Source organism: Tiliqua scincoides, chromosome 4, assembly GCF_035046505.1.
Source record: "Tiliqua scincoides isolate rTilSci1 chromosome 4, rTilSci1.hap2, whole genome shotgun sequence".
NCBI lineage: Eukaryota > Metazoa > Chordata > Lepidosauria > Squamata > Scincidae > Tiliqua > Tiliqua scincoides.
Genome location: NC_089824.1, coordinates 220,629,650 through 220,644,663, shown reverse-complemented (window position 1 = coordinate 220,644,663; position 15,014 = coordinate 220,629,650). Strand labels below are relative to the sequence as shown.

Sequence of the window (15,014 nt, the reverse complement as noted above, 5' to 3'; positions counted from 1 at the left end):
CACAACAGTTAAAACCCTCCATTCATTTCAGCATGGCATGCTCAGAACACACTTCCCAGGGACCATGTTATTGGCTACATACTACCACTACTACTACTGTCTGCAGAATTTCAAGCTACCTCCTCATCCACCCACCCCCCCCCACCACATTTTTGTCCTTTTATATCTTGGGTTACTGAAGCCTTTCCTCTCTCAGCAAATGAATATTCTACCTTTGGTGCAAGGTAGAACCAAACCATAAAGGAACCAAACCATAAAGCAAGACCACTTCAGGAGTTGGTAGCAGGGTTTTCAGCTTTTCAGTGCAGTGATATCTGTTCCTAAACTCTGGCGGTGTTACTTGCTGATACAACCAACTACAATACAAAAGAGAAAAGTTTCTGTCATGCAGGACACCTACCTAAAAGGGCTTCCTTCAAATGTGTAGAGGCAGTAAAAGCAGCAGCAGCTGCAGCAGCAGCATTTTCTGTCTCCAGGGTGTCTTCATTTAGGTCGCTGCTAGTAAAAAAGATGGACATGAAAAGTAAAAATAATAAAAAGCAAGGAAACTGTTCATTTTATAAATCCGGCTCTAGACAGAGAATCAGTTTGCAGCCCTTTCAACTACAATACAGAGAAAAACAAGGGTTTCCCCCTCTAAGCAGGAAGACATCCCCCAATACCAAAAGCCAAGATGTACTTAGTTTAGAATGCAAACCACTCAGTACCACTTATGGCTATGGTCCAAACAAGGGTCAGAGAGGTGGCTGTCTTCAAATTTGTATCACTGCTGCTGAATTCAGAAATTAATTTACAGTTAACTGACAGTTTGATCAGTTAACAAACAGATCAAACGGCAAGCTACCAACCCTTGTGGCTTTGTATACGTGAAGTGTTTTTGCTAAACTTTTAGACTTCAGAGGGATCTGGGATCTGAAGGGCAAGTGGAGCTTCTTCAATTAGCACACTCCAGATTCTCTCTGCATGACACCCAATCATTACCTTATCCCCAATGTTGCCCAAACCACCTGAGTGGGGAAAATATCCATTATGCAACTAAAAATGTCATGAGAATAAAACCAAGGGAATTAATTGGGCTCAATCCCTTGACTATACAGTAAAACTTCCCAGGGAGTTTATAAGAAGCAAAGCAGTTTCCTTGATTAACTGTCTTCACACAGAATGAGAAACTCCAAAGCAAAACTAAAATAAATATATTCTTGAGGAGTAAGTTACAAAAATGCCTTTATTGGGCAGTGGCCAAGATATCCAAAAGAACAACGATGGGGGGAAAACTGGGCTTGGCATAGAAGCTGGCCAGGGATGTTCTCCACAGATCATTTTTGCCCTTAAATCATACAGTCCTACATTTCACACCTGACAGGCAACAAGTTGCCACACCTCCCAAACTGCCCATGCTCTGCAACTATTTGATTTTAAGGGCTTCCATGGACTCTGTGACTCTCTGTTAATCCAGGACAAAGGTCTTCCAAAGGCAGCCTCCCTTCTGCATGGGTTCTATAGCTTTGGGTAGTAGTGGCAGGAACTGCTTTTTCCCAATTCTTTCCCACTTTAAAGGGTAATTGGGGGAGCAGGAAGGTGGATGCAAGTTGCTCATCAGTAGGTACTTCACCTGTCTTGCCCTCTGTCTACCCTTCCATTCCTGCTGCCTGGCCATTTATGGCATTCATTCATGCTTTAAGAATATATATTTACAGTACTTGTGACTAGTTGTGCCAGAACGTAATGAGGATGGGCATTCTAGAGGCATCCCATTAAAAGCAACAGACAACTTTCATATTTGGATATGAATCCAAATAATGGTAGTAGTTCCAGATTCAGCAAGGGATATATGTACAGATATCGTAAACTGGATGGATGGAGATTTATCTTCTTTTTAATATCATTCAAAATACAGGTCCAGCCTTGTTATTGTTGTTTGCAACCTTCAGTCTCGAAAGACTCTGGTATCGCGCTCTGAATGGTGGTTCTGGAACAGCGTCTAGTGTGGCTGAAAAGGCCGATTCGGGAGTGACAATCCCTTCCACACTGGGAGCAAGTGCAGTCTGTCCCTGGTCTGTCTCCCTGGCTATGGGCCTTCCTTCTTTGCCTCTTTGCCTCAGACTGTTGGCCAAGTGTCTCTTCAAACTGGGAAAGGCCATGTTGCACAGCCTGCCCCCAAGCGGGCCGCTCAGAGGCCAGGGTTTCCCACCTGTTGAGGTCCACTCCTAAGGCCTTCAGATCCCTCTTGCAGATGTCCTTGTATCGCAGCTGTGGTCTACCTGTAGGACGCTTTCCTTGCACGAGTCCTCCATAGAGGAGATCCTTTGGGATCCGCCCATCATCCATTCTCAAAACATGACCGAGCCAATGCAGGTGTCTGTTTCAGCAATGAATACATGCTAGGGATTCCAGCACGTTCCAGGACTGTGTTGTTTGGAACTTTGTTATACAAGGCTTTGTTTGGAAGCCTTGTTATACAATGATTTTTTATACACAGATTTGACTCAACACAAATGGCCCCTGCAAATGAGAAGGAATGTGCTGATTCCCGGAGAAGGGGAAAAATGCATCCCTTTAAAATCAGTTTAAAAAACTGAACAGTCCTGTATTTTGAATGATATAAAGAAGATACTTCTCCATCCAGTTTATGATATCTGTGCATATATCCCTTGCTGACCTGTAGCCTCCTTAATGAGAGAGAGAGAGGGCAGCTGGCTGACAATCCATCAATCCTTCTCTCTCCAGGCGACCCCTCCCTTCCCCCTGAGCACGTGAAAGAAAGGTGATCACTTCGCATTGGTGAAGAGAGGAACTGTGAAGTGCCTGCTTGGAGGAGGACTGATTGATGGATTGTCTTTTTAATGACTTAACATACATCACAAAGGTCAGCAATCTTGTTTTTAAATCACAGGAGCAAAGAAACTTTGTTTTTTAAATTGATTTGCTATAGTGCGTTTTTTTGCCATTTTGTGTTTTGAGTGCTTGGAATGCTTGGAACTGAATCCACGCGAATAATGAGGCTCAACCTGTATGATCTATATTTCATTTGAGAACATCTGAAATATTATGTAGGCATAATTAGCTCATTTAGGTGTCAAACCTGACGAACAATGTTTTCTCTTTTATCTGACAAAACTCCAGACTAGTTGCCAAGCACGCACGTCACGCTGGTTTTTGATCATTCACAAGTTATAAAGATGTGCATGAAAAGATATCCACACATATCCTTAAGCCATTTCTGCCCCATGTTGCATATACGCAACAGGGACCAAAGGTGTACACCTGTGGGCCAGGAAGAAATGGGTTTTAATGATGTCACAGAAAAACTAAATACAAAATGGAGGCTTGCAACTTTTCATGAGTCTTTTTAGGCCAAGGAAGAGGGTAAGTTCACCACACAAATGCAATGTGGAAAGAGCAAGCCTCCAGGACACCTAGGCAAATCTTCTTTATGCAAATACTTTGGCAAAAATAATTGCAATGCAGCTGTGGGATCCTAGCACAAGATCTCATTTTATAACTTCCATTATCGTGAATTGTAAAGTTTTACAGAACTGTAAATCCTGTTTCAAACCGAGCTTGGTTGTCTGGAGAAAGACAATTCTACATATTGTTGAGGTCCCAAATCAGACATGCCTTTTTTTCTCTCTTGGAGGTGGTGCAACACAGCAGTCTTCTGCTTGCTGAATTTCAGCTCCCAGGAATCTGGGGCTGGAAGACGCATGCTCCAGGTTTCGGTTCATATAACCATCCCCACCCCAGCTTGGTTCCAACACACACTTCTCCTGTTCTTGAAGTTTCCATGGCACATTGATAAATGCAGTATGTTGGAAATGGATAGCACTGACTTAATGTTCATGTTGGAGCAACCTTACATGAATCTAAACAGTATTCTTCCATAACTGTGGCTGAAGAAGTAGAGTAGGGTTGTTGAATTTCCCTTAATCAATTCAGTCTGCAATACATAAACTTGGTGTGCTTATTCAAACAGGGGCCAGAGCATATGGACTTAAAATACACTTCTGGGCCTTAAACTGGGTTCTTCTCTCATGAACAAGAGTGAAATGTGCTGCAGCAGCAGCATTTGCTATTCTTAAGTTACCTGGCCCTAGGCTAGATGTTCTTACCTGTGCTGGGATAGATTGGTAGTGACTAACACAGTTTTCACCTCCTCCATGCCACTGCCATCAACCACGTTGTCTGGAGTTGTTACCACCACCACCTCTTCCATGTGTACGCTCACGTCTGGAGTTGCCATTAGTAGAGCGGCAAGTCAGGCTAACAACAACAAGGTGCAAAACGCCTCTGCAGAACCTTTGTCCTGTTGCAAAACAAATACTGAAGTTACCATTCTGTCCAGTGGAGCATTTGGTTTCTTATCTCTGATCACAAGTGGAATCAAAAACTCCTTTTATGAGAAGTTCTCTTCCCTTGAGAAGAGGGCAGCAAACCAGTGTAGGGTTTTGTAAGTACCCCTAAATAAAAACAACAACAACAAAAGCTATGCAGTCAGACAGCCAGCAGCAGGGTGGAGGCTATCCAGTGTTTTGCATTGAGTGCAACATGTACGACTATATGCCTCTGGGGCATAAGTCATGGGTATGTCCTTGGTGCAAGGAGCTCCAGGGACTCAGGGAATGCATCCGCTCCCTTGAAGCCTTGGTTGACAACCTGGAGAAGCAGAGGCAGGCAGAGAAAGACCATGGGGAGACTTCCGGGACGATCAGGCTTCGTCCCACCTTCAGGCGTGCAGCTCCTCAGTTGCCTGTGTGGGAAGTCTTAGGGCTGGAGGACGTCATCCTGGAGACGTGGGCAAGTGTAGCCGAGAGGTCCTGGAGGCCAAATTTAGGCTATTAGGTAGGAAGCTGAAAGCCAGGACCTCAAAAGGTAGCATTCTCAGAAGTGCTACCTATTCCATGCGCAGGGCCAGCTAGGCAGGCTGAGATCAGGGGTCTCAATGCATGGATGAGACAGTGGTGTAGGGAGGAGGGGATTAGATTCATTAGGTATGACTAGGCACCTACTACATTATGTATGTAGGCACTAGGGAACATTTTGGGACATTTTGGGACAAGTGGGGCCTGTACAAGAGGGATGGGCTTCACCTGAACCAGAATGGAACCAGACTGCTGGCGCATAACATTAAAAAGGTGGCAGAGCAGCTTTTTAAACTGATCCCTGGGGGAAGGCTGGCAGGAACCGAGGGGCATCCGGTTCGGGACTCCTAATCCCTATAGGACGAGGAAGGGGAGGTTAGAGAATAACAAGGCAAAGGCAGAGTAGGAGAAGAAATTGGGAATGGTAGCATGATGGGATGTGATAGACAGTTTGACACAATAAGAGGATTCAGGGATAAAAGAGCTAATAAGCACCCCATCCTGGGGCATTCCATGTACAAATGCTTTTATGCAAAGTCTCCGAGCAAAGATGGGAGAACAGGAATGTCTGGTGACTAGGGAAAACATTGACATAGCGGGCATAACGGAAACCTGGTGGAATGTGGAGAACCAGTGGGATACCGCAATCCCGGGCTATAAACTCTACAGGAGGAAGGGATGTGTTGGAGGTGGGGTGGCCATTTATGTTAAGGAAGGGATAGAATCCAACAACGTACAGATTGAAGGTGGGTCCAACTTCACCGAAGAATCTCTGTGGGTTAAATTACCAGGCCTGAGGTACGATGTAATACTGGGGGCGTACTATCGTCCTCCAGACCAGAAACCAGAAGGGGACCTTGAAATGAGGAAACAGATCAGGGAAGTGTCAAGGAGGGACAGGGTTCTAATCATGGGGGACTTCAATTATCCTCATATTGACTGGGTCAATTTGTGTTCTGGTCACGAAAAGGAGACCGGATTCCTTGACATGCTAAATGACTGTGCCTTAGAGCAGCTAGTCATGGAGCCCACCAGAGGACAGGTGACTCTGGATTTAATATTGTGCGGTACTCAGGACCTGGTTAGAGACGTCAGTGTTAGTGAGCCGTTGGGAAACAGTGATCATGCTGTGATCCGTTTCGACATGCATGTCGGGGGAAGAATACCGGCCAAATCTCTCACAAAAACCCTTGACTTCCGACAAGCGGACTTCCCTCAAATGAGGAGGCTGGTTAGAAGGAGGTTGAAAGGGAGGGTAAAAAGAGTCCAGTCTCTCCAGAGTGCATGGAGGCTGCTTAAAACAACAGTAGCAGAGGCTCAGCGGAAGTATATACCTCAAAGGAAGAAGGTCTCCACTGAGTCCAGGAGAGTGCCCGCATGCCTAACCAGCCAAGTTAGAGAGGCTGTGAAGGGCAAGGAAGCTTCCTTCCGTAAATGGAAGTCTTGCCCTAATGAGGAGAATAAAAAGGAACATAAACTGTGGCAAAAGAAATGTAAGAGGGTGATACAGGAGGCCAAGCAAGACTGTGAGGAACGCATGGCCAGCAACATTAAGGAGAATAATAAAAGCTTCTTCAAATATGTTAGAAGCAGGAAACCTGCCAGAGCAGCAGTTGGCCCTCTAGATGGTGAGGAAGGGAAAGGGGAGATAAAAGGAGACTTAGAGATGGCAGAGAAAGACCTCTGGCAGATACCGCTGCCCAAAAGGCCCCTCCTGACCAAGGAATTAAGTCAGATAGAGGTTAAAAGAGAAGATGTTTCAGACCTCATTGAAAAGTTAAAGATCAATAAGTCACCGGGGCCTGATGGCATCCACCCAAGAGTTATTAAGGAATTGAAGAATGAAGTTGCTGAGCTCTTGACTAAAGTATGCAACCTGTCCCTCAAAACGGCCACGGTGCCAGAGGATTGGAGGATAGCAAACGTTACACCGATCTTTAAAAAGGGAAAGAAGGGGGACCCGGGAAACTATGCCAGTCAGCCTAACATCTATACCGGGTAAGATGGTGGAATGCCTCATTAAAGATAGAATCTCAACCCACACAGACAACAAATGTGTGGTCTGTGAGGGAGAATCAGCATGGCTTCTGTAAGAGTAAATCTTGCCTCATGAACGTTACAGAATTCTTTGGAAAGGCCAACAGGCATGTGGATGTGGGAGAACCCATGGACATTCTATATCTGGACTTTCAGAAGGCGTTCAACAAGGTCCCTCACCAAAGGCTGCTGAAAAAATTCCATAGTCAGGGAATTAGAGGGCAGGTCCTCTCATGGATTGAGACCTGGTTGAAGACCAGAAAACAGAGAGTGGGTGTCAATGAGCAATTTTCACAATGGAGACAGGTGAAAAGTGGTGTGCCCCAAGGATCTGTCCTGGGACCAGTGCTTTTCAAACTCTTCATAAATGACCTGAAGACAGGGGTGAGTAGTGAGGTGGCTAAGTTTGCAGACAACACCAAACTTTTCTGAGTGATGAAGGTCAAAAGTTATTATGAAGAGCTCCAAAAGGATCTCTCCAAACTGGCAGAATGGGCAGCAAAATGGCAGATGCGTTTCAATGTAAGTGTAAAGTCATGCACATTGGGGCAAAAAAATCAAAACTTCACATATAGGCTAATGGGTTCTGAGCAGTCTGTGACAGATCAGGAGAGAGATCTTGGGGTGGTGGTGGACAGGTCGATGAAAGTGTCGACCCAATGTGTGGCAGCAGTGAAGAAGGCCAATTCTATGCTTGGGGTCATTAGAAAAGGTATTGAGAACAAAACAGCAAATATTATAATGCCGTTGTACAAATCGATGGTAAGGCCACACCTGGAGTATTGTGTCCAGTTCTGGTCGCTGCATCTCAAAAAGGATATAGTGGAAATGGAAAAGGTGCAAAAGAGAGCGACAAAGATGATTGCTGGGCTGGGGTACCTTCCTTATGAGGAAAGGCTACGGCGTTTGGGCCTCTTCAGCCTAGAAAAGAGACGCCTGAGGGGGGACATGATTGAGACATACAAAATTATGCACGGGAACGATAAAGTGATGCTCTTTACACTCTCACTTAACTCCCGAACCAGGGGACATCCACTAAAATTGAGTGTTGGGAGAGTAAGGACAAAGGAAAATATTTATTTACTCAGCATGTGGTTGGTGTGTGGAACTCCTTGCCACAGGATGTGGTGATGGCATCTGGCCTGGATGCCTTTAAAAGGGGATTGGACAAGTTTCTGGGGGAAAAATCCATTACGGGTTACAAGCCATGATGCGTATGTGCAACCTCCTGATTTTAGGAACGGGCTATGTATCAGAATTCCAGATGCAAGGGAGGGCATCAGGATGGAGGTCTCTTGTTATCTGGTGTACTCCCTGGGGCATTTGGTGGGTCGCTGTGAGATACAGGAAGCTGGACCAGATGGGCCTATGGCCTGATCCAGTGGGGCTGTTCTTATGTAGAAGGTCCCTTAGTCATGACAATTGATTTCACAGCAAAGCCAAAGGAGAGGCCAAACCAACTCTCCCTCGGCCATCTCTGCTATCATAACACCAACTGCAACTGGCAGAGGGGCAACCAATGTCAGCTTTAACTTTCTCCACAGTTAATCCTACATCTGCTGCAATTTTGTAAGGCTTTGTTGTTAACCAATTTGCACAATGCTGATCTGCCTACCTGTCTTGAACACATCAATAGTAAGCTGGGCGTATAATTAACAAAATAACAAAGCAGCTAGCTGTAGATTTAACAGTTTGCTTAACCAGAATTTCCTGGTGCTGGCAAGAGCTCTCAGGAAACAGAGAAAAACAGTGTTCTGGCTTGCTGAGGGAAGAGGGGGGCAGAGATGATGTGCTGGCAGAGGAAAGGATGCGGAAAGGATGGGAGGAAGTAGGATCATGTGAGGCAGAGAAGTACGATGGGGAAGAAAAATACAAGAACATAAGAAGAGCCCACTGGATCAGGCCAAAGGCCCATCTAGTCCAGCTTCCTGTATCTCACAGTAGCCCACCAAATGCTTCAGGGAACACACTAGACAAGACACAACCATCAGATAAGAAAGATTTTATTTTAGAGACTAGTTTCGTGGTAAGAAGAGTGTATAAGTAAAAGTTTGAAGTGTTTTTTTTTTTATGATGGGATAGATAAGGTTAGAGGAAAAATATGAAATGTTAAAGTATTAACCAGTTGGGTTAAAGAATATGATAATTTTTGTATTGATTATTAATTTCGTTTGGATTAATGTTTGTTGTAATCGATGGCCACCACCCTCGTGTGTAACCTATGTAGTCCTAGCCCTAAGTCTATCCAATTTTCCTTACCTGTATCTGTAATAAATAAATAAAGCATTATATATAAAAAAAAAAAAAGACAAGACACAACCAGCATCCTGGTGCCTTCCCCTGCATCTGGCAATCAGAGGTAGCCTACCTCTACTTTGTATACCTACCATGATTTGTAACCCATGATGAACTTTTCCTCCAGAAATTTGTCCAATCCCCTCTTAAAGGCATCTAGGCAAGATGCCATCACTACTTCCTGTGGCAAGAAGTTCCACAGACTAATTACTCACTGGACAAGAAAAAAGGTAAAGAACTGTGAGTAAAGTGAACCTGAAAAAGTAACACAGAAAATATAAATACTATTAATAAAATAATAATAAACTGACATACAACTATATTTATTTAGAAAGAGTCCCCCCCTAAACCTTTGTGAAAATGAAGATTGCCAAACTAAAGCTGGGGACCATTACATTCTGAAATTGTTGCTCCTCACACTTAAATTGCATCTAAGAAATCATGAGATACGGATTTAAAAGACTTCATCCTGCTCATTTTGCTTGCTCTGATATTCCCACACTGCTCCTGCTCAGCTGGGCTACCTCCTGCGCATCAGAAATGACAGCAGCTCCCTGCATGCGACATAGTACATTCAGAACTCTAGACTGAAGTGCATCACTGAGAAACACAGCTGCACAAAAGGCAGGATGGAAGTTAATCAACAGAATATATCTCTAAAAAAGAATATTCAAGTAGTACTAAAAATATATTCAGTTCCTGAAGGGCAACGTTAAATATTTAAGACCAAGACCACCCTATATGAATGCCTTTTGGGAGACAAGGCAGTAAGTAATTATTTATTTACTTAATTACTTACTTTATTTATAAATAAATAAATTTAAACTGAACATTCAAAGCAATTTCATACTGAAGTTGAGTCTCGCAAGGCCACTAGAGCCTACTATGACTGGCAGGGGCTATCCCACTAATCAGAAGTCCTTTAGCTGGCGATGCCAGGGACAGAACCCAAGAGTCTATATGCTATGACTCCTGTTAACAGCCAGCACTGCAGGAGTACAAGCAACCTGGGAGTTTTCCATGTGCTTGCATACACAACAGCATTTGTATCCCTATGTGCCTAATTACACAAAGGGTCCACATACTTGTACAACAAACAAGGAGATATAACTGGCTTCCTCATCAATTGCTTTCAAAAACATTTTTATTGCACGTAACATTTTATTGATTCATTCTATTCTACTTGTTGAACTATGGATTGTTTTTAGAGGCTGCTGAATTTTAAAAACAACAAACTGCTGAATTTTAGTGAATTTTCTGGGTAACTGCCTTACAGCACAACCCTAGTCACGGTTTCTCAAAAACAAGTCCCACTTTGTTCAGTGGTGTTTAATCACACACCCATACAGGATTGCAGCCTAAGTCTGCTATAAACATGAAAGGCAAGACAGACATTATCAAAATAAGCTACAGTGGAAGAAGCTAAAGATATTTTAAGTTGGTTAAGACAGATGAGGTTCCTGCTTCTGATATCAAAACAGCGAGACTGCTCACCTCAGGTACTGAACACTATAAGCAAGATTAGAGGGCATGAAATACCATGCTAAATGGGAGCATTTCATGACAGGGAAGAATTTATTTAACATGTAAAATTGCTGTAGATTCACCACATTGCGTTCCATGGGAACAGAAAAGCTAGTAGTATGCTTAAAGTTTAAGTTGAGCAAGGCGTGAGAATTTCACAAGGAATGCAGAGGCAGAACACTCAGGCAAGGAGTATTTGTGTGTTCCTCACCCTTCTCATACCTAAAATGCAGGGTGGGCGATATTCCATATCCCACAATGGAACCTAAAAATGAGTTACTCTGTTGCTTGATCAGGGATCTCTTTTAGCACTCAAGTACATTTATGCAATAAATTTCATTTGCAGCTTGCCTATGCAGGGCTGAGGTAACTTGAGCCTTCAGTCATTTCTAGAAGGGCAGATGCTTGCCATATGCTTCACTGGCTATCTCCTGGCAAACTCTCTAATTTAGTTTGAAAGTGAGACACATGTCTCTGAATGACCACACAGGGACAGGCAAGCTCAGATGAGCAATATTCACAGAGGGGAGTCTGCGATACAGCTTCTATCCCTCATGCAGTATCAGGAAGGCTACAGATACACCTAAGAGAAGGAAATGAGAACTACTACATGCAATCCTGTGGCTTGAATTCAGTACACCTAGCCTAGTTCATAGGTTTTTACTTTTACTTAGCTAGCACCAAACGCATTTCCTATGAGGAATTTTCTTCTTTACAAATTGCACACTCCTATACATGTTTACTCAGAAATAAATATCACTTATTTCAATGGATTTTGCTCCTAAAAATACATAAGATTGCAATCCTATGCATGCATACCTGAAAGTAAGCCAACAATGCTGTGAGGTTTTCTTCAGAACAAAATATTTGCAGGCCTGCACTGCAAGGATGCTTAGGATTTCATCACACCCTACAAAAATCTTTGTTATCCAAAGAGAATCAATCCCATATGCTACAACAGCACTGCACCTTTAAGTGGAGGTGGAATTTTAACTCAAGAAGGTAGGCCTTTTGAGTTATTTGAGTCAAGGAGCTGCAGTTTGTGTACATGCAGACTATAGGGATGAACAGCAAGAGCAAAATATACAACAACAAAAATCTGAAGCATTCTGGAGCCCTTTGAGGACAGGGAACCATTTATTGCTTAATTCTGTGATGAAGGATCACACAAGTTTCTGACTTCTACTACACCCAGAATTATTTATCGTTAAATTCTACATCATTTGCTATATAAACCACTTTGTAAATGACTGTTCGCTGAAAAATGGTATATCAATATTTTTAATAATGATACAGTACGAGGTTAAATACCAAGACTCCCAAGCTAAAAACTAGATAAGCAGTCTACTGAGGGTCTACCCCAAATTTTGCTTCTGTCTTTAAGAGAGCTAAATGCTATATCACCAAGTTCATGTTTTGGTGGCATTTTCATTAGTCCTAGTAAAGTTTTTCCCCCCTCCTAACTGTGGTGTCTTTGTTCCTACCAAATATCATCTGTTCTCTTTATATGTGAATTCACTACCTGCAGATTTGCTTATCTTTGAGGGGCAAAACTGCCACCGACCTCTCATTATCTGCAACTCTGTCCTCCTTATCCACTAATACTGTGCTGGTGCCGTATCAGGCAGACATTGGTATACTGGCCCATGGAGAATGGTTGGACATATTTGTGTCTGCTTCCAGACTTGCTCCACCATCTTGGGCACCATCTCAGGGACTCCAGTTGAACCTTTACAACTTCGGCAATGATGAGAGGTCTCTGGAAGGCTATGTGGGAACTTCTCCAGAGCTGGGGCAAGCCAAGGGGCCAAGAGACAGGGGGAACTGCGGAACTCTGAGACGTCGTTGTTGGGCCAGCAACCTTCATAAGAACATAAGAAGAGCCCCGCTGGATCAGGCCAAAGGCCCATCTAGTTCAGCTTCCTGTATCTCACAGTGGCCCACCAAATGCTTCAGGGAACACACAAGACAACAGACACAACCTGACTCCTAGTGCTCCCCCTCCATCTGGCAATCAAAGGCAGCCTACCTCTAAAACCAGGAGCTGCTGCTTGCACATACCTATCATGGCTTGTAACCCATGATGAACTTTTCCTCCAGGAATTTGTCCAATCCTCCTTTAAAGGCATCTAGGCAAGATGCCATCCCTACTTCCTGTGGCAAGAAGTTCCACAGACTCATTACATGCTGGGCAAAAAATATTTTGTTTTGTCTGTCCTAACTCTCCCAATACTAGTACAGGTGGAAGAGGATAAGTGAAGAAATCCCCTCCCCACTGCTGAACTCTGAAGCCTCATTGTTGGGCTATGAGTTGAGGTATAGCCAGCATGGAGGAGGAAGCATCTATGGGATGTTGGAAACATAGATGAGACCTCACTATCACCCAGACCCATAAAATTCAAAATTAAGATTCAGGTTCATAATGTTTATGATGAAGAGTGCCCTGGAACCAGTGGCGTAGCTAGAGGGGGTGCAAAGCCCTAAGTCTTGCAGGGAGTCTCACCGTGGCATACAAGCGGCTCTCCCTTCAGAGTCATTCCAGGCAGTGGATGCAAAATGGAGGCATAAGCCTCTTCACTGGGTCTTCTATGGCATACACCTCCATTTTGCTCCCACCACCCAGAATGGCTCCAAAGGGGGGGGCCGCTTGCACACCATGGTGAGGCTCCCTGCAAGGCTTAGGGCCAAATCCTATCCAATTTTCCAGCGCTGGTGCAGCCATGCCAATGAGGCAGGCATTGCGTGCGTGCGTGTGTTTTAAAGAAGGTTTTGTGCGCATGAGAAACGCAGCTTCCTGGCACATTAACTTTCACCATCCAGAGCGAGAGTCCAAACCTAGAGTTGCCTCCTCAGAAGTAAGCGCCACTGTAGTCAATGAGGCTTCCTCCCAGGTAAGTGTGGACCAGCCCTAAGAGTCCCATCCTAGGCATGCCTCCTCAGAAGCAAGTCCCAGTCTACTGAATGGGGCTTACTCCCGGGTAAGTGTGGACAGGCGGGCAGCCTGAGAGCTCCACCCTGTGTGGGTCTCCTCAGAAGGAAGCGCAGTGCAGTCGTTGGGCCCCCCCAGGCGAGCGCGGCAGCCTCGGAGCCCGTCCTGCGCAGGCACCGGGGCCCCCTCAGGCAGTGCGGGCGGGGCGGCTCCCTCGCCGAGACGCGCCTGCCGAGCCCTCCGCAGCGCCCCAGGGGCGAGGCCGCCTGCCCTGAAGCGAGGCGCGGGCGCTGCGCAGGCGCCGCTCCGGCCGCCCGCCTCCTCGGCCCCGCGTGGCCGCCGCTGCGTGCGGGGGGGCGGGCTGGCCGCGCAACGTCCTGACGCTCCGCAGGGACCGCCGGCCGCAGAGCGCGCGCTCGTGCGCGGAGCCCCGCCGCAGCCCCGGCCGTCTTACCTCAGCGGCTGCCGCCCGACGCCCGGCCTCACGTTCCGGCGGCGGAGGGAAGAGGGGAGCGAGCGCCTGCCTGCCTGCCTGCGCCTCGCGGTCCTGCCCTGCCTGTGAGGGAAGCCTGGGCTGCGGTGCGCGCCGCCTCGTCCGCGCCACACTGCGCGTGCGCGCTCCTCCCTGGCCGCCGCTGGGACGGTGGGCGAGACTTATCTCGCGCCGCCGCCGATACTCAGGCCGCTTACAGCTTCGGCAGGCCGCCGTGAAATTAGTCCCGCGTGGAGCCTACGGCGCATGCGCGCGCTGCAGAGGCTCGTCGGAATGTGCAGCTTGGGCCTGCCGTGCGCATGCGCGTAGCCCGGGCAGCCCGCGAGCACGCGCCTCCCTCTGCCAGCTGCACGGGAAGACCGGCTCGCGCTGCCCCTGGAGCGCTCGCCCTGCTGCGTCGGGTCTGCTGGCTGCTGCTCCGAGGAAAAAGCGTCTCCGTTTCGTCCTGCTCGCCCCAAAGGATGCGGGAGGGAGACCCCAAGGCCGTCCACCTCCCTGGGGAGCTGGCAACTGAAAAAGGCACCCACAGTTTCTTGCCTCGAGCTGCTGAGCAGTGCTGTAGCTAGAGGGGGTGCAACGCACTAGTGCAGCGCGCAAGGGGCTCCTTCTCACACAGGGCGCAGAGCACGAAGCAGGTAGCTAGAGGGGGTGCAATGCACTAGTGCAGCGCGCAAGGGACTCCTTCCCACACAGGGCGAAGAGCATGAAGCAGGTAGCTAGAGGGGGTGCAGTGCACTAGTGCAGCGCACAAGGGGCCCCTTCCCGCACAGGGTGCAGAGCACGAAGCAGGTAGCTAGAGGGGGTGCAATGCACTAGTGCAGCGCGCAAAGGGCTCCTTCCCACACAGGGCGCAAAGCAGGTAGCTAGAGGGGGTGCA

At 46.5% G+C, this 15,014-nt stretch overlaps 1 protein-coding gene across 7 annotated transcripts in view; it reads right to left on the bottom strand.

Annotated features, from left to right (window-relative positions):
• The window catches only part of GMEB2 (glucocorticoid modulatory element binding protein 2), a 29,633-nt gene extending 15,295 nt beyond the window's left edge, over positions 1-14,338 (bottom strand). The window contains exons 1-4 of one of the 7 annotated variants that reach the window (XM_066626072.1): positions 13,688-13,901; positions 6,194-6,307; positions 4,110-4,303; positions 401-498 (exon numbers count right to left, since the gene is read on the bottom strand). In XM_066626072.1, coding sequence (XP_066482169.1) covers positions 401-498; positions 4,110-4,240 — 229 coding nt within the window. In that variant the 5' untranslated portion in view covers positions 4,241-4,303; positions 6,194-6,307; positions 13,688-13,901. Of the gene's footprint in view, positions 1-400; positions 499-4,109; positions 4,304-4,653; positions 4,689-6,193; positions 6,308-13,550; positions 13,902-14,098 lie in introns of those variants that run through there. The other 6 variants (XM_066626075.1, XM_066626070.1, XM_066626071.1 and 3 more) reach the window with 6 other exon arrangements.
• Between the last annotated feature and the right edge of the window lie 676 nt (positions 14,339-15,014).